Raw genomic sequence first — 17905 nt, 5'->3', positions numbered from 1 at the left:
CTTGAAGATCGAATGTCATATCGGCATCAGAGTCGATGTAGGGATCGTAATATTGTCTATGTCCGCGCCTGATTGGTCACATTGTGGAAAGGTACTCATGATGCTGAAATGTTGAAGATCTTTTGGATCTTTTGACCACTTCAGAGACAAGCTTGATATAGAATCTTATCAACAAGCTTGCCCATGTACAGGAACTCTTCCGGCTATTCGATAATACACCTCCCAATCCGAACCTGAGACGGTCTTCAAAATTATTAATAAGAGAATGGATTGAAGCAGACTCTGCTTACAGGATTTGACTTGATGAGTCGCCAAGACTCAACCTGGACTGCATCTCATATAACAACCCCTTCGAGTAGGGAGAACTTCTGGTGAAGATCCGAAATAACCGTGGAATGCTGCTCCAGAAGGTCACCCCGAAGCTCAATCAAAACACAACAGCTTGATCCCAATCACGTCGGTTTTTCCTTTCTTTTTCTTTCTTATTTTGGGAGGCAACTAGATCGCCACAGGGAGCCGACGCTGGTCTGCTTGTCCCCGGCGATGTCCGTGGGCCTCCACTTCCGGACCTCGGCCCTGAGCTCGACGCCCGGTACGCGGCTACCCCAGACCTGTTGGAGCAGCCAGGTGGGCAGGAGATGCTTCTTTCTCAGCCAGCCGAGCTCCTCGCCCTCGAGAGGGCGGATCATCTTGGTCCAGGTTATCTCTCCGCATACCGTGCTTCTCAGCCATCCCTTCAAACCAGAGTGTGAGGGTTTGTACATCGTACATCCAACTGATTGCAGTAGACTGCAACAAATGACCGTTTATATGTAATTTGGAGCCAACAAAAACAATCACTCTCGTTACTTTGTATCTACCATAGCTGCTCAGCAATTTCATGTCATGTCGGGCAATCAGAACACATCGTGCATTGCTTTTTCAAACACAAGGTTAACGTGGTTCCCGAGCGGCTGAAGCAGCTCAGTCTATGACAGGTGCCGGAGTGAGTGGTACAATATTCTGGAGTCTCTATGGTGATTTCTTTCCCTGGCCAGCCATTCCCGCGTTGGACAGTCCAAACACGCATACAAGTATTATCGCCCCTGTACTCGTAAATATTGTCCAAAACGCAGCCCTAAAGCCGTCCATCAATGCGACAGTTCCGTCTATGGCGTCTGAGTGCTCTGTGACGGAGGCAGCGATGGCGGCAGTCACAGCCAAGCCGACCGCATTGCCAAATTGAGCCACCTCATTGAAGATACCGCCGGCTAGAGACTGCACGTGAGGCGGAAATGCATCTGAGATGATGAGGTTTCCGACTGCAAAGAGGACTGACTGTTTGTCAGATTGTCTGTAATAGTGTTCTCTCAAGATCTATGCTTACTCCATGGATTGACTGGACAGAGGAATATTGCCCAGAATGGAGCTAACCAGTAGCTCTCATGAATTCGTGCCGTAGCCATCAGAGCTGGGGAGATGATACTGATCAAAGCAGATCCTATAACAAGTGTTCGAGTCTTCACCCTCGAGACGAGGTACACCATGGCAATATTGGTGCTTATTCCCATGACGATCTGAGGGAAGTATCTCAGAGAAGCTTGCAATGCCGACACTCCTTGCACCTGCTGGTAGCTAGGTACAATACATTAGAGATGGAGAAGAGTCTTCGCAGACGACAGAACTCACAAAAGTGTGGTAAAGTATTCAAAAGCGTTGAGTGATGCCCAGCAAAGGAAGACAGACAAACAAACCGATGTGAAGGGCATTTCACGCCACAGCCGGTTTGGGATCAGCGCGGGACGCTGTCTTTTCTCCTGGTAACGCATCCAGACCGGGAAGAGTGCCAGCAAAAACACTGCCATTATCAACAGTGGCAAGCTTGGTGCTGAGCTCAGGTTCTTGTATGATGAGGTCGCCAGCGCAAGCACATACATGATGACGCCGAATGAGGCGCTGAGTATCACAGCGCCCACCCAGTCGATTTCCTCACGCAAGCGGCGCCATTTGCTCTTGCCGCTGTCTGATGCGTGATGGACCACTGGAAGTGCTAACAATGAGACACCGGCCGTAACGAAGCTGAGCATTGCCATCAAGTAGTAGCTCCAGCGCCAACCGATTGTGTCTGCGAAGACGCCACCCAATACCAGTCCGAGCGCGTAGCCCATCGGCTGTGCCATGCCATTCATGGAGAAAGCTGCATTGCGCCATGACCCACGCGGAAACGTGTTTGTGATGAGACTGACGGTGGCCGGCAGGCACATGGCCATGGAGATACCGAGACAAGTGCGCCAGATGATCACCTGTATCCCGCTCTGGGAGAACCCCAGGGCGACAGTAAAGATAACGAAGAGGGCGCCGCCGCAGGCCCACACTAGCTTGGGCCCAACAACATCTGCAATGGCGCCGAAGATGAGGAGAAGACACCCCGCCGCGAGGGCGTATGTGGCGGCGGGCCCTGAGTGAAGTTGTTAGCGCCCTGCAACTCTTCATGCAGACTGATGGAGATCGCTTGGGAGCTCATACAGAGAATCAGGCTATCGGACAGCCCCACGTCACGCGCAATGTGAGGTAGAATGGCAATCAGAAGGCCCGATCCCATGGTGTTGAGAAAGTTGATCCCGGCAAGGGTGACGATGATCGCGATGCCTCTTGATTTGGAGACTTGCATGGCCATCGTGACCGCCGATTCTTCGCCTGAACTCCTCTCCTCGCCGGGAGATGCCCCGAGGCTAACTTCTCTGGGCTGTCGTTCGGGCTGTCCACGGGAGGCAAGCTCCAGAGCCACCTTGCCAAGCCCATCGTTGGCGATGCTGTCTACCATGTTGGGCAGCAGATGAGCTGGCAGCTGCAGAATTTTGGAACAAGGTCTCTGGGGCTTGGAAGAGAACTATGCGTATGCAAGCCTTTGCTAAGCTAGTGTATGGACCTCTTTTACTGTGTATGGGACTGGACATTCAGATGTGGCCATTTGCAAGTGGCTGTTCGCGCTGCCATACGAAAGTCAGTGGACATTGACACATGTCTTGCAGGACAGAGGACTGCGGTTTTCTGTTAGCATCCCCATTGCATGTAATCATGCAACAATCCATTCTCGATGGACTTCCGGGATTAAGGGTGATGATCTCTGGACGCGGAAGATATTCCCAAATCCCTGCCAGTGGCGGCGTCCGCGCGTGTACACCGCCGGCCCCATCTCCACTTGTACGAAGAGGCCAATGATCCGCGGTGAGAAGAGTTGCATATCCCCCAGGATCCAGTCATAACCGTTGACAGGGATTTAGCCAAAGTCGTGGCATTTTTGTACAGAAGGTATCAGGTTTAAGCTCAGCGTTCATGGGCCAAGGTTACACAATGTACCTTTCACTTCCGTTCAAGGATTTTAGGTTGCGTTGTTCTAGTCAAGTTTGGCATAGCCTTGCTGACTGCATCTCGCTTATGTTGTCAATACAAATTGCTTGTTTGCCTGTCATCAAATTTCTCTCACCCCTGAGATAGGTGGATTAGTGGTACACGCAAAAGGCCACGGAAAGGATTTAATCCTTGACGATAGTCTCACCGTGAAGTCTCCCAACCCCACGGATGTTCAGATATTGCATGTGTCAGAGAGCAAAGCGCCCCATAGCAGATGCATATGCAGTATGAAGCGTATTCAGCAAGGAGCGTATTCGAAGACGGACCGATTTACAGGCCACTAGCAGAAAGTCAACATGATGAGCAACATTAGAGAACAACCTAGACATCGTTCACAGAGATCAGAGTCCAGACAAGGCGATAGTGGGTACATTTTAGGCAGGCACGAAGAAAACATGCATAAACGAATCGATCCAAGAGGCAATCGAGAATCCTTCGCAGGATTCGGCGATCTGAAGAAAGTCAGCATCCTTGATCATCACGACATCATTCGTTACATGCGTTCAAACGAGAATCCCGCGGAGGCTGACAATTTTGCAGTTTTGGGTAAATCAAAACGTAATCATCATCGATGGCTATTGAAAGAAGGATATCAAAGTATTTCAAAGTAACCACTCAGGTCACTGCCTGGCCCTCGTGTAAATGAGTATCTTCATGAACCCCCGCTCTGTCCATCAACCAAGTTCCATCTTACTCCATTGCTCTGACAAGGCTTCAATTTCCTTGACCCGACTTGGGAATAGATACTTTCCTCCTCTGCCGTTCGTCTTCATACACCAAATAGAATGGCCACCAAGCAGAACGAGATCGTCCTCTACACTAACCATACGTGTACTTGTGGGTAGCTTCAAGGCACTCATTCCCTGTCAGAGCCGTGCAAAGAGGGCTAATTTACTCGGCCACAGGGGCCCACCGAGCGCACGTCGCGCTTCAGGAGCTTCAGCTCCCCTTTAAGGAGGTCAACATCAACGTGGACGGACCACGACCTGACTGGTTCCTCGAAATCAACCCTCGCGCACTGGTACCTGTCCTGTTCTTCAATGGCAAGAAGATCATCGAGTCTGCCATTGTCTGCCAGTTTCTTGCGGATATGTTCCCTTCGGCCCTGAGCCCCCCTCCAACCACGGTGGAAGGGGCAACCCGCCGTGCTGACATGTCCTTTTTTATCGATGCGTACTGGAACAAGTTTCACGTTAGCCTCTTCAAGCTCTTCGAAGCTCCAACGAAAGACGAAGAAGAAAAGGTTGTCGAAGAAGCAGTCACTAGTCTTGTGGCCGAGGTCGAGCCGCTCCTTGCCGATGCCAATCCCTTCTGGGGTGGGAGTGAGAAGCTCACTCTAGCAGAGGTGAGAATGCCCTATTACCACCATCTTACCATTTCTGTCTCCTCAAGAAAAGCTCGATCTAATTTTCTGAAGGTAATGATGGGCCCTTTCCTCCTTCGTGCCACCACCTTGTCCAAACACGGAGTCTATCCTCAAAGCCTGAACAACTCAATCGAGGAAAAAGCTCCCAACTTCCGCAGATGGGCTGTGGCTGTTTGCAAGCATCCGTCTGTGACGTCTGTGTTTCAGGAAGATGTCATTGTGGCCCGGTCGAAGGCCAAGCGTTCCAGGATGAGGCAGGCGGCTGGTCTGGCAGAATAGTGTTGAATGTCCTTTCTACATATTCGGGGTTTCTCTAAACTCTAGCTAGTCTGGAACGAATCAGATTGAGTCTTCTTTCCAAATCAGACGCGTTCTTACCGCCCCACGCGATGTCAGCCATGTTCTGTCCCGGGTCGATCACAGCTGTTGCTGTGACAATGGCTTCGCCAGACTTGACTAACTCGCCAAGGAGATCATACACATCTTCTACACCTCCACTGTACTCAAATGCTCCAAACTGCGCTAGTGGAAGACCTCTGTCTTTCAAGAAATGTCCCGACATGAAACAGATTGGCATGGACCCTGTGAACCGCGCATTGAGATCAACGACCCACTGCTCGCCATCCTTGTCGACGACGATGTCAACACCAGCCCAGCCTACAAATTCCTTGGGCAGGCGGGCAGTCGTGTCACTCACGGTGGCACGCACATAGTCGTGTAGCCTTTCTTGCGCGCTGTAGTCAATATAGCCGCCTGTCCACTTTCCTGTGGCCGTCAGGGTCTGCACCGTTACTCCCACAATGTGCGGGTCTTCGCGGTTGTCAGGGCCGACGACGAAATGAACACTCAAGTCTTCAACCAGGTCGACATAAGCCGACAGGATGAAATTGCGGACACCGCGCTGCTGCAACAGGATGAGCGCGGAGCGCGTCTCCAGCCGGCGCTGCTCGGTGGTGACAATGAATGTGCCAAAGCCGCAGCCGGCACGGCACAACTTGATTACAAAGGGCAGCGGGTGCTCGTCGAGGGTTGCCAGCGATGCTTCATCCAGCGGCATCAAAGTAGATGGGGGAGTGCGGATGCCAGAAGTAATGAGATACTCTTTGGAGTTGATGTCGTAGGCCAGCTGGGGATCGACGAGGCATTCGTGATCTTTCATCCATGCCTGTGGCCGCCAGAAATGAAGCTTCTGCCCCTTGGTGAGGTCCAGTAGCTTCTCAAACACCTGCCCGCCTTCGAGGTCAATGAACCGCGGCCGGTGGCGCTGCTCCGGAGGGAGCTGGTTGAGGGCACGTTCCATGCCGGTGGCCGTGACGTTTGGCTCAAAGAAGAGGACGTCCATGTCACCCAGGCCCACTGCCCTGCGCACGGGCTTTAGGCCAAGGATGACTTTCCGTAGCCGGGCAATTTCCTGTTTATCGTTCGAGTAAGGGACAGGCTCTTCGTCTTCCGGGTACATGAGCTCGCGGGGAAACTCTGGATGGAGATCCATATGACCAAAGACGCAGTGGGTTGTGACGATGAAAGGCCCCTTGATTCCGTGCTCACGGTACAGGTCCGCCAATGTCGTGTCGAGCCGCACTGAGCACATCTTTGCTGTTGATCGAAGGAAAGGGGTAACTTTGTGATGAGTTTGAAGCGTGTGGAATGATCAACTTCGAATGGCCAGGACAAAATTGTTTCATTCTTCAAGTTATTCATTGATATTGGTCAGTTCGCCCACGTTTGTGACCGAACCATGCTACTGTAACATCAATACGCTTCCTCTTCCCTTTGCCACATTTCGAAAGAACGATGTCACCCTGGGAAATAAGCATAAGCACACTGTCTTGAGGAATTATCCCCGAGAATTTGAGAAACCACGGGTAAAAGTCAGGAGGCGCATGGGAGGGGCGGTGTTTCTCCTTAAGCCCTGTAAGTCCGTCTGATCCCAGTCCGGCCCGGCCAGGCCGTTGACAGGGGTAGGATGTGAGAAGCTTGAATGATGGCCAATGATCCAAAGTTGAAGGATTCTTCAGGAACTGGATTGGTTGAGTTCACCAGCATGCACAAAGCGAGAGAAGCTCGACTAACGCGGTGATGAACCAAGAAGGAAGGACGTCCTGCCAAAGGCTTGCAAGACCATGAGATGCCACAGCGCGGTGAAGATGCTGTCGTGTCATAGTGTCATCTTGACGCTGGCTTGTGTCAACTCAAGTCTAGAGAGAAAGCAGTAAACGGCGCGTTAAAGGAGTGCAGGTCTGGGTTCATAAGTCCCCCCTGGCCTCTCTGAGTCTTAGATCTTCAGACTTACCTCGATATGGTCATAGTATTCTACAATACACAAGCATGGAGAACAAGATTTCCTTCCACCCAAAACCGCTTATCAACCCTTACATTGGGTCGCCGCGTATCCTTGTTATCGGAGGCGGTGTCACTGGGCTTGTCACCTCATGGGCGCTCCTTGATCGTGGCTATCATGTCACTGTCTTGGCCAAAGAGTGGGCGTCGTACGGTGAGGGCCCGCGTCTCACGTCTCAAATTGCGGGCGCTCTGTGGGAATACCCTCCGGCCGTCTGCGGTCAACATACAGATATCATCTCTCTTCACCACTCCAGGCGCTGGTGCATGACGGCCTACCGCATCTGGGATGCTATTGCTGCCGACCCAGAGCTGGTGGCCGTCTCCGGGGTTCGCATGAAGAAGTCAGCCTTCTTCTTCCCCTATGCAATCCCAGATGACCAGGTCCAGTTTCAGAAGATGCTCGATATTGAGAAGAGCGGCGTTCGAGGCTTTCTTCACTCGGCATCGCTGATCCAACACTACGGCATCAACCCTTCTCACGTTGTTGCCGACGCCTACGAGCTGCTCGCGCCCATTATTGATACTGACCAGGCCATGACGTGGCTCATGGATTTGGTTGAGAGCAAGGGCGCCACATTCGTTACCGAGACTATACACGGCGACATCTTCGACCATGAGTTGGAGCTACGCCAACGCTTCCACGCCGACGTCATCATCAATGCGACGGGTCTAGCAGGCTACGAGACAGCTGGGGACGCGTCTTGCTACCCTATCCGAGGCGGCCTCGTGCGCGTCATTAACGATGGCGTCGGCTTTCCTCGCGTCGATGCTGCGCTGAGTATCTCGGCAGACGCTGGCTACGGCGCCAACGAGATCGTCTTCATTGTGCCCCGGAGTGACCGTGTCCTCCTGCTTGGCGGGATCAGCGAACCTCACCAATGGGACCTGGACCACCGACTAGATACCCCCATTATCCAGCGTATGCGAGAGCGGTGCGAGGATTTCCTGCCCGTGCTTAAGAACGCTCAGCTTGACCCAGATTATCCACTCGCACAGGGGCTGCGACCCTTCCGCGGTTCGAATGTACGTGTCGAGAGGGAGCTGCGCAGGCATGGGGACGCCTCGACGCCGCTTGGGGCAGCTGTGAGCCGGATTGTACACAACTATGGCCACGGAGGTGCCGGTTGGAGCCTCTCATTCGGCTGTGCCGAAGATGTGCTTCATCTTGTCGAGGAGGCGCTCAACGACCTCCCACCCAGGCCGATGACGCTTGATGGACGGAATTACAAGTCAATCCCGGACAGGAAGGATATGGCTCGTTTGTAATCTGCACATGTTGCACGTGGACATTTTGAAGTGGCTTATTAGCCTACTTTTCTCCGAGACTCTGAGAGGTGTCGCCACAGCGTTATCTGAGACTACACATCTGCAATCGAGAGTAGTTTTAGCAATACATTGCTTTCTGTATTTCCTTTCTGCTCAGTTGAACACAAGCTAGTACGTTAGCTTCACAATGAACAAGTCATTTCTCGAGCAAAGGAATATACCATGGATGAAAGTGGTTTAGTCTGCTCGATATGACAGGTCATTCTGTGATTAAAATAAGGTTGAACCTCGTTGCAACCCTTCATCTGCAGCACAGGGCTCCGAAACAGATTGATTATTCGGACTTTTTAACGTCGCATCTTGCCTTGCTCGGACTTAGTGAGTTCATTGGCAGACATATACTTCAACGGATTATCATTTTATTAGTCCGATGATTTCGATGCTGTGAGAAGAATGTGCCGTGCGTCACGACAGCAACAATTTCAGTCAATTGGAAACCTGTGGTAGGCTTGGGGTGCCGTTCTCTGTCTCGCCTGAGACATCTGCATGTTCTTCGAAGTAGTGTTGCACTCGTTGGAGACAAACAACGGCAGCTAGCATCATTAGAATCGTCTGGAAGAGTGCAGTCGCTGTCGCTGGACTCGAAAGAAGCTGAAGGTAGACTAGGCGTGTGAAAATTCTCAAAACCGTCAACTCCGTGTCAGGAAGGGCTAAAGTGACTGCTGGAGAGAGCAGCAGGAATACAAATGCGTAGGCGGCTTGTGAAGTAGTCCGGATGTCGGTAGTGCTTGGCTGCACTAAGCCCATATTTACGGGCCTTCGGCACCGTCTGTCATGGAGTTTTGATGGCCCAACACCTTGACTTGAGTGAGATTAAACAGTACATTTCTAGTCAGACTGACTCCACCAAGAGGGGGATGCATTTGCCGTTCAACTTGCCCATCAGGGAACGAAAGACATGGACATCTTGATTGCTTGTCATTACAGACTCTCTTACAAGTTTGAAGAGTTTTAATACTCGTCCGTTGAGCATGTTGGGTTCTCTGCTTAGGTCGGCAACCACGTTTTCCAACAAGTGCCCTCTCAATCTCCTCCGCGATGGTGTCAAACAGTTGGGAAATTCTAGTCTTAAGCCACTGCACGATGTGTCCGTCGAATTGAGGGAGATCTCCTTGGTGACAATTGGTGGTTCTGGAGGAAGGGCCGGAAGGGCTGTGATGGATAGGAAGCTTCATTAGCTTTCGGCAAGGTATGGGTTTGAGTTGCATCTCAGCTGGATCAAGAATTCAGCAATTCCTTCATAGTGTGGTACCATTTCAGGTGGCGCGTACAGTAACATTCAATCATCGCCCCGACTTAGTTGTTGTCACAAATCTTGACCGCCTTTGAGCATCCTAAAAGAGTCCAAGAACCCCCGCCGGCCTTATCAATTCTGCCGCCCCACTAGCGATAACTCCCCTCTGGTGTAACTTTTTCTTTGACCTGCCCAAACTTTCGACGCCAAACAAACCGCTTCTTCACGCCCACTTCACCAGACCGAGTGCGAGAATCATGCCTTCGGTCGTGGAACCCAATGCCTGGGTGGCGCTCCGGCTGCCCTCTGAGATGGTCAAGGTGCTACAAGTAGTACCAAATACGTGAGTTCCTACCGCTTTCTTGCGAACGAAGCAGGCCCCTAAGCTCCTCCTCATCACTGACCGCGCATCTTTGATTCAGAGCCATCTCACTGGGCAAATACGGTGCTTTCCCCAGCAACCTGATTATAGGACGCCCTTACCACCTCACATACGAAATACTCGACAAGGAAGCCGACGAGAAGCTCAGCAGACTTCGTGTTGTGCCGACCGACGAGCTCTACGCAGATATCTTTGCGGACGAAGCCCGCGAGGAGGGCAGCTCTGCAGATGACTTGGACAACATCATAACCCCAGCCAATGGTGTCGAATACAGCCTCGTGGATGCCCAGACCAATGCGGTCGTCGCCAAGAGCAACATCGAGGCCATTGACGAGAAGGCGCGGCAGCTGCTGAGCTCGGAAGACATCGAGGAGCTGAAGAAGCACGGCGCCAATGCGGGCAAGGACCTGGTTGCCCAGTTGATGCTGTCGCATACGGCACTGGACGAGAAGACTTCCTTCTCGCTATCCAAATACAAGATCCTTAAGACCAAGAAGTTCATCCGGCGCTTCTCTGTGAGCCCGCTCGACCCTCTGGCGCTGGGCAACTTCCTCATAGACGAAAAGGATGTCGGTCCCAAGATCCTGGAGATGAGGGAGGAAATGGTGGCGCTCTTGGGCTGTTGGGCGAACATCCACTATGGAGGAGAGGAGTCTTTTCACGACGCTCCCGTTCCTGGCGCTACTGTCGCTCGGGACGGTGTAGAGAAGGTGTTGCCTTCTCAGTCAGAGCAAAAGCAGGGCCGGTGGCTGGTGATCGATGACACCGGAGGTCTCCTCGTTGCAGCAATGGCGGAGCGCATGGGCATACTCTACCCAGAGAACGCAGAGTCAAAGGCGGAGCAAGGAACAGACACAGAGACGGCCGAGTTGCCCGAGGAGACCTCCGAGTCCGCTCCCCCTAGGCGCAAATTCGTCCACCGCGACGACTTCCACATCCCGTATGCGCGTACCAACACCATCACCACCATCTATCCCAACACCCAAGCGAACCTCGCCTACCTTCGCTACTTCGGCTTCGACCCGGCCGACAACAACCCGCCCCCACACCCGCTCAACACCCACCTCATGGGCCTCACATGGCTGCAGCTCGTGGACCCGGACAGCGACTACACCTACCGCGCTACGCCGGAAGAGATCGACGACGAGACGTTGGCCACGCTCAAGGCCGCCCGGCGGGGCAACTACCACCGGAAGCGGCGCCGCTGGGCGCGCACGCGGCACATCGTGAACACAGCGCGGGCGGGCGAGTACGACGGCCTCGTCGTCGCCACGCAGATGGACCCCGTCTCCGTCCTGCGGCACACGCTTCCGCTTCTGGCCGGCGGTGCGCCCATCGCCGTGTACTCGCCGTCGGTCGAGTACCTGTCCAACCTGGCCGACTGCTTTAGCATCGCGCGGCGCACGGCCTGGACGAACCCCGCCGACGCGCCGGCCGAGACCCGGGGCAAGAGCGCCGAGGAGCTGGAGCGGTGGCAGGGCGACGACGAGTTCCCGCTCAACCCGACGCTGGTGGTGGCGCCGAGCGTGCAGACGAGCAGGGCGCGGAAGTGGCAGGTGCTGCCGGGCCGGACGCACCCCGTGATGTCGAGCAAGGGCGGAGCCGAGGGATATGTCTTTACGGCGTGGCGGGCGATGCCTGCGGAGGGACGGATCGAGGCTAGGGGACGATACAAGAAGCGGAAGGTTGCGGAGGATGCATGAGCTGGCCAACTATATGGCCTTGAACTTGGGAATAGCGTGAGGAGCAATTGGGTGCTGGATGAGCAAGCATGGGCAGGAGGATACTGGAGCGAGCTGATACCCCGGAATGCATATGCATGGAGCTTGACTTGAATCTTTTTTTCCCGTCAGGCCTGTAAAACTACTCATTTGTCAAACGGTTGACCGCCTTGTGACATTGCTCTATTGTGCCACCACACACAGCCTTCTTGGCGTCCTCGGTCTCTCTGTGCCATTCTTTCATCATCCAAGTTTTGAGGGGTGAACATTGCGCCTCTGTTTTCTTCACAATCCCTTACCCATAAACTTCCGCTTGGTGAAGCTCAGCCACCACTTGCTCGGCTTGCCATCGCCGCCCTCCTCGTACACCCTCGCCAGCAGCCGGATGGCCAGCTCGTGGCGGACCTGGGCCATGTACTGCCGGAGCAGCTCTGCGTCTTGCCTGTCTCGCGGGGCCTCGTACATCTATCAAGAGACACATAGCCTTCGTCAGCATTCTGTCTCTCTCCTCTCCCTCTTTCTCTCTGTCTGTCTCGCTGTACGTACCTGGTTCAGAGGGAAGCTCGGGTCGCCGGGGATGGCAAAGTTGTTGTCGAGGGCGAGGTTCATGACATCCTTGGTGGCGTCGCGCACGCCGGCCGAGGGCTTGATCTTGGACAGGCAGTCGCTGACGAACCAGATGCCGTAGACGAGCAGGCGGTCGGCGGGGCCCTGGATCTCAAAGTTGCGGAAGAAGGTGTTTGCGCGGAAGAGGGCGAGGACCTCGTCGAGGATGTCGTACGACTCGCTGTCCGGGTCCGGGGACTCGCCGGCGGGAAGGGCGGCGTCGAGGGGCAGCGTGTAGGCCGGGCCGCGGGTCTTGGTGCGGAGCGGCAGGAGGGGGAAGTTGCCGACCAGGCGGCCCTGGGCGACGGAGGGGTCCGAGTTGAATATTGAGTTGTAGGCCTGCGGATACAGAGAGAGGGAGGGAGGGAGGTTAGCTAGATGTCCATGTGCGCGGGCTATAGGTGGTGGATGGAGAGGTGGTTGGGTTGGAGAGCGAGAGGGAGCTGCGCCTGCGGGTGTGGACGGCGACAGAGACGGAATTGGGGAGTGTAACGGTCGAAGGAAAGCAGACATACCGGCATCTTGAAGTCTTGTCAGCCAATTCGGAGCCGGCGACTGACAGAGGAAAAGGAAGTGGTGCTGTTGTAGCAAGCAGATGTTGCGATATCGCGGGGAGCGGCCGTTTCCAGGTAGAGCGCAGCTGCACAGAGCTGACGTCTGTCTGGCTGGCTTGGCGTAACGAGCATGGTGGGGAGGGTCGGCAGCACATCACAGCACCCACAGAATCCTTGGCCTGACGCTGTTGTATCTCGGCCTGGAATTTCTGGCCGCCAAAACACAGACCAGCCCAGCTTGATGACTCAGAATGTGGCACTCCGTGCTGGTCGCCATCAAAGAATGTGGCTGAGCTTGACTCGACTCGGCTAAATGCGGCCAAGGGCTCTTGGCCACTGACTGGTGCCTAGTTTTCCGCTCACGTGCCTGCGCGTAACCCTGAAACCCTGATTCGCGTCGCAGCCAGGCAGGGCAGGTACCTGTCGCCAAACAGAGAGTGACAAGCGCAGCGCGTAGCTCTTGCTCCAGAGAGGCAGCTTGGTGCCCTGGCCGCACACAGTTGGGCGGGTCACCCCTCTCCAGGCCGCCAACATCGCCCCCCCGCCTCGCTCCCTCACACTGGGCGCTTGTCATGATTCAGCACCAATACCAGTCAGTACTTGTACCCAGGACCGGACCCAGAGACAGCATATATCTCTACCATCTGCAACCCCCGTCCTCTGCTTCACAGCTCGGGCGCATGTATTCTTTCTGTCTGTTTGCACCGTTCTATTGACATCTCGGCATTTGTACGCATACTGCATCACTATCTTGGGGGCTCCGGACTCACAGCGCACGCGTCTCAACTCGTTGCTTTTTGTTGATCGCCGGCAAGGTCCACCCCGCGTCGCAAGACGCCCGCTGACGCCAGTGCTGCAGCAGCGAGCCCGCGCAGCAATCGCCTTGCGCAGCCCATCGTCACCGGGGTGCGCGACCCAACTGTTCGGTACAGACAGCCAAACCGTATTGACTTGGTCGAGGTAAGTTTGCCTTTTCCTCAACCTCATGCGCTACTCATTCGCGGTGCGCCCATCTGATCATGCGCGTCGATGCTAACGACATGCTCAGGCTCAACAACACCTGTGCGGAACTATGTCTTCCACCCAGACCATGACCTCCTCCGTGTCGTCGTTGTCGTCGCAACGGTCGAGAGGTCTCAGGTCGTCCAAGAAAAGACACAGGATGCGCCCCATTATCCGCCCTGAGACCGGATCACTCTACGACATCATGCAGGAGAATCGCGGCACTGCTCTCTACGTCCTGCCCATCTGCTGGACAGACCTCCACGCCCGTCTCCTTGGCGCGCAGTTCATCCCTCGTGATCCAGTCTTGACGCCAGTACCTGCCACGCCACCGCTGTCGAGCCCGACGAGGCGCGGCCTACACGTCCGCCCCTCGCAGACTGCCGCCGCCATCAGTCGCGAACTCAATTTACTCCTGTCGCCCGAGACGTCGCGCCTGTTCTGCAAATACCGCGCTATCAAGACCATCCTGTCCACCTTTTATCCTGCCACCTTGTCGAAGCCCAGGAGTTCGTCTGAGCTCGACCTCTACTTTGGCGCTCGCGTCTTCCGCAAAGCTGTCCGCGTCCCCGTCTTGTGGAGACAGACGGAGCAGCCCAATGCCTCGTTCGACTCGGCCATCACCCAGCCGGCGGCATCGTTCGGAAGGATACCAACCGCAGCCTCGGAGCTCTTCGCCAACGATTCACAAGCGAGCTGCAGGAGCAGTCAGACTGCCCCAGATGCGCCCATGCTAGCTTACATCAATCGAAACCAGCTATCCTTGGTCCGTCGGCATCTGTTCCGCATCTCGATGGGGCCCGAAGATGGGGACCGCGCAAACACTCCCGTCTCGAGGTTACAATACCTGCGTTCCAAGGCGCTGTTCCCTGCAGATGTTGACCAAGACGCCCACTTTGTTGGCATTTTGCTGGCGATGGCCCAGGCTCACTTTTACTCGCAGCCTGGATCCAGAAACTCTTCCCAATCCTCGCGGTCAGCCGGCGCAAGCGCCAACAACTCTCAGCCTCTGCCCACCTTCCGCGAGGTCACAGTGCGACTCTTGACACATGACGACGACGCGGCCGACTTCATCGTCTACTCCGCCACAGTCTCTAGCGCCTTCTTACAGCGCTTCTCAGAGCCGTCAAAGGCCCCGATAATAGCTGACAGCACGACGGAGGGGGGTATCAAGATCGACTATACTAGGGTTCCTATCTGGCCTATTCTCGGCCTGAAGGAGCGGCTTGGCAAGGCCCTCGGTCACGATATTGCGGGCGACATCATCGAGGATAGCCACATTTTTGACGAACACTGCGGCTCGCAGGCCGAAGAGGAGCACCAAGCAACACCAGTAGAGCAAGAAGCGTCTCGCAACTTGAAACGCAGCATTGCTCAATGCGAAACGCTGTCCGAGGTGTTGACCAGCAGCTTCGAGGTTCGGGATGATGACAACAAGGGGGACAACAGCAGTGGCGATAGCCCTGCGGTCAGGAGGGTCGGTTCGCTGTCGCCGGCTGCGAAGAGGAGGTGTTCCTCCGCACGGGCAAGGTCTCTAGAGGTGTGCTAGTAGACGTTGCTGGGAAATGTGTTGGGCGTTTCGGTTGGAGAATCAGTATTGATATCATGGGCATTGTGTGCGATTGGCTGGTTAGTTGGCTAGTTGGTTGGTTGGTCAAGGGTCATCCATGATCGGTCTATGTTCCAAAGAGTTGAAGCATTCATTCAGGCGCTTGGTGCTGGGTTCTCTTAGCTAGGGAAAGGTTCAATCAAGTGCCGAGTAGATCACATGATATCATGGGTACACACATTTGCTTGGCATTGATGGGGTTGGGATATGAAGACAGACCTGGAGTTTCAGGTGGGCTAAGGATATATCGGATAGCTTGAGATACCAAAGAACTTTTTTGATTCGTTTTTCTGCAAAGAGATGTAATGTCCCGAAGCTTGTCAAGTTGTCTGGTGAGTCTTTTGCGTGTAATAAAATGCTGTTATCGAGAGCGAGTTGCATGTGAGTTGACTCGGGGATTCAGCACGACAAAAGTGAACTCTGTCCACGACACCAGTTGCACACAAGGTTTCCAAAGGTAGTTCTGGGGCGATATTATTCTTAGCTTACGGTTTATTGCCAAATCAAGTCGCGTAATGAAACTTGAAGTACACATAGTAAGGCGAAAAAGCATCAGGGAAGAGACAGAGAGCCAACAGTTTCAGTGGGTTGTCCATCTGCAACCACTACTTGAAGTTCCAGCCCCCCGGCTCCTCCCGAGAGCCATCCCCATCCAGCACCTCTAGCCTCTTGAAGGCCTTTGCGATCAAGGCCCGCAGCTGCTCCGTAGTCTTGCTGTCGAGGAACTCGAGCACGTGCTCCACCCTCTCGCCGGTCCCGTCCATGGTGATCACCCACATGTACTCGCTCCGGACCGTCCACTCCCCCCGAGGGGCCACCGCTGGCGCCCTCGATGATCCGGTCGTGGAAGAAGGCCTCGGACCGCGCCCAGACGACGACCTGGTTCAGCGACGGGTTGGGCCACGACCTGATCTCGCGCACGGGGAAGCTGCGCATCACCCGCCGCATCCGCGCGAGGTGGGCGTCGAACCCCGGGGCGTCGAGCGCCGGCGGCGGGTCCAGGGACGCCGGGGCGAACTCGTACCTGTAGCTGTCACCGAGGATGGACAGGATGGCCTTGGCGTCCAGCGGGTCGAAGACGCGGAGGTAGGCGGCGGCCGTTGCCGCGAGCGTGGCGGCGTGGGCTACCGTGCCGGCTGTCGTCGGGGGATCCATCTCCAGGTTGTTGGGGAATTTGGGGGTTAAATCGGCAGAGAGTTGGAGGTACCGAAAGGATCGCGAGTTCTGACTTTCCCAATTTCCAGTTGTTTGCTTGGATCAACTTATAACACATCGATCGCTTGCCCTTCTTAACTCCGGCCATCTTGGTGCCGACCCACTCCTCGTCCTCCGGGACGAACATCAATCTTCAACCAGGCACGCATGGCTGAGTGCGGTTTACCCTCGTTCCTTTGTGCTGAAAAGAGTTTTGGAAAGAAAATGCACTTCATTCCCCACCAAAGACCACCTTGACTCGGTGAATGCCCAAAAGCCCAGTTCCTTCTGAGCGCTTTGGAAACTCACCTCCCCCCCTAAGCCGGCAAGTTGTTAGCTTCAATGTCGAACTTAGCGCTCCTTCGCGATATGTGCCTTGGTTGGCTTCTTAGTTTCCGCTTTACCTACTGCTCCTTCCTTCATATTCAAGCAAATTGGACAACACCCGGACTTTTCCTCATCCTGCCTATCCCCAGGCCTCGTACTTTTCGGGGGGCTGATCTAACGCGGATATTATGCCCTCGGATGTTGAGCATTGGTTAAATGGGCGAACAGACACATCTGACAGCCCTTTAGAAATGGGGATAACCCATGTGACAGTCGACATATCGGGGTGGTAATAGTCCGTCAAAACACCCGGTTTAAACAGTGTCTCCGGCCACATGCTGTAGGTCGTATCTCCGGGTGAAAATTCTGGGGAGAGCATTCAACAAGATTCCGCGCGCTTGCAGTTCAGACTTGGCTACCGGGGAGTCCTACTTTTAAGCGGGATTGATCAGCGGTGGTTCCATGAATATCCCTACTCGGGGCTGAGACCAGCTCGTTATAGACAACTTAGAACCACGCAAGAGCCAGTCAACATGAAGCTAGTCATAGAATTCCTGAATTATCTCAACTTGCGGGCTCTTCAGATATGGTCTTCTGAGGTGGGACATCTTGACCCTCAATGAGGGCAACTTTATCTATGGATGTTTCTATTGGATCGAGAACAATAGCTGTGGGTGCTTATGGCAATTGATAATGAATACCAAGTTGCAGACTCGAACAATTCGCTTTGTGTCTATCGTCTATGGCAGGGGAGGGGTTGATGGTAGGGTGAATGTAAATTGGAACGGACTAAAGGATCTTCAGGACCAGGAACACTGACCTGGGTCACTTTAGCATCTCCTCTTTCT

General features: G+C 54.4%; 8 protein-coding genes across 8 annotated transcripts; 4 read left to right on the top strand and 4 right to left on the bottom strand.

Annotated features, from left to right (window-relative positions):
• Positions 1 to 1011: 1011 nt before the first annotated feature.
• E0L32_007646 (uncharacterized protein) lies at positions 1012 to 2803 on the bottom strand (the record flags this gene model as incomplete). Its single annotated transcript, XM_031142413.1, has 4 exons — positions 1012 to 1313; positions 1367 to 1614; positions 1669 to 2437; positions 2506 to 2803. The coding sequence occupies 4 exons, from the start codon at positions 2801 to 2803 to the stop codon at positions 1012 to 1014; spliced, it is 1617 nt and encodes a 538-aa protein (XP_030993378.1).
• Positions 2804 to 4178: 1375 nt separating this feature from the next.
• On the top strand, positions 4179 to 5038 carry E0L32_007645 (uncharacterized protein; the record flags this gene model as incomplete). The annotated part of the gene is made up of 2 exons (XM_031142412.1): positions 4179 to 4230; positions 4299 to 5038. The coding sequence occupies 2 exons, from the start codon at positions 4179 to 4181 to the stop codon at positions 5036 to 5038; spliced, it is 792 nt and encodes a 263-aa protein (XP_030993377.1).
• Positions 5039 to 5072: 34 nt separating this feature from the next.
• Positions 5073 to 6350, bottom strand: E0L32_007644 (uncharacterized protein; the record flags this gene model as incomplete). The annotated part of the gene is made up of 1 exon (XM_031142411.1): positions 5073 to 6350. The coding sequence occupies one exon, from the start codon at positions 6348 to 6350 to the stop codon at positions 5073 to 5075; it is 1278 nt and encodes a 425-aa protein (XP_030993376.1).
• Positions 6351 to 7087: 737 nt separating this feature from the next.
• Positions 7088 to 8368, top strand: E0L32_007643 (uncharacterized protein; the record flags this gene model as incomplete). Its single annotated transcript, XM_031142410.1, has 1 exon — positions 7088 to 8368. One exon carries the CDS (start codon positions 7088 to 7090, stop codon positions 8366 to 8368), a length of 1281 nt encoding a protein of 426 aa, XP_030993375.1.
• Positions 8369 to 9919: 1551 nt separating this feature from the next.
• Positions 9920 to 11747, top strand: E0L32_007642 (uncharacterized protein; the record flags this gene model as incomplete). The annotated part of the gene is made up of 2 exons (XM_031142408.1): positions 9920 to 10005; positions 10085 to 11747. 2 exons carry the CDS (start codon positions 9920 to 9922, stop codon positions 11745 to 11747), a joined length of 1749 nt encoding a protein of 582 aa, XP_030993374.1.
• Positions 11748 to 12050: 303 nt separating this feature from the next.
• On the bottom strand, positions 12051 to 13057 carry E0L32_007641 (uncharacterized protein; the record flags this gene model as incomplete). The annotated part of the gene is made up of 3 exons (XM_031142407.1): positions 12051 to 12230; positions 12312 to 12892; positions 13027 to 13057. The coding sequence occupies 3 exons, from the start codon at positions 13055 to 13057 to the stop codon at positions 12051 to 12053; spliced, it is 792 nt and encodes a 263-aa protein (XP_030993373.1).
• Positions 13058 to 14132: 1075 nt separating this feature from the next.
• On the top strand, positions 14133 to 15476 carry E0L32_007640 (uncharacterized protein; the record flags this gene model as incomplete). Its single annotated transcript, XM_031142406.1, has 1 exon — positions 14133 to 15476. One exon carries the CDS (start codon positions 14133 to 14135, stop codon positions 15474 to 15476), a length of 1344 nt encoding a protein of 447 aa, XP_030993372.1.
• A 612-nt stretch (positions 15477 to 16088) lies between these two features.
• Positions 16089 to 16691, bottom strand: E0L32_007639 (uncharacterized protein; the record flags this gene model as incomplete). The annotated part of the gene is made up of 1 exon (XM_031142405.1): positions 16089 to 16691. The coding sequence occupies one exon, from the start codon at positions 16689 to 16691 to the stop codon at positions 16089 to 16091; it is 603 nt and encodes a 200-aa protein (XP_030993371.1).
• Between the last annotated feature and the right edge of the window lie 1214 nt (positions 16692 to 17905).

This window comes from Thyridium curvatum (assembly GCF_004353045.1).
Source record: "Thyridium curvatum strain D216 chromosome Unknown NODE_47_length_323349_cov_79.126483, whole genome shotgun sequence".
NCBI classification, from domain to species: domain Eukaryota; kingdom Fungi; phylum Ascomycota; class Sordariomycetes; order Thyridiales; family Thyridiaceae; genus Thyridium; species Thyridium curvatum.
The sequence above is the reverse complement of the archived record's forward strand: the minus strand, read 5'-3'. Positions and strand labels throughout refer to the sequence as shown.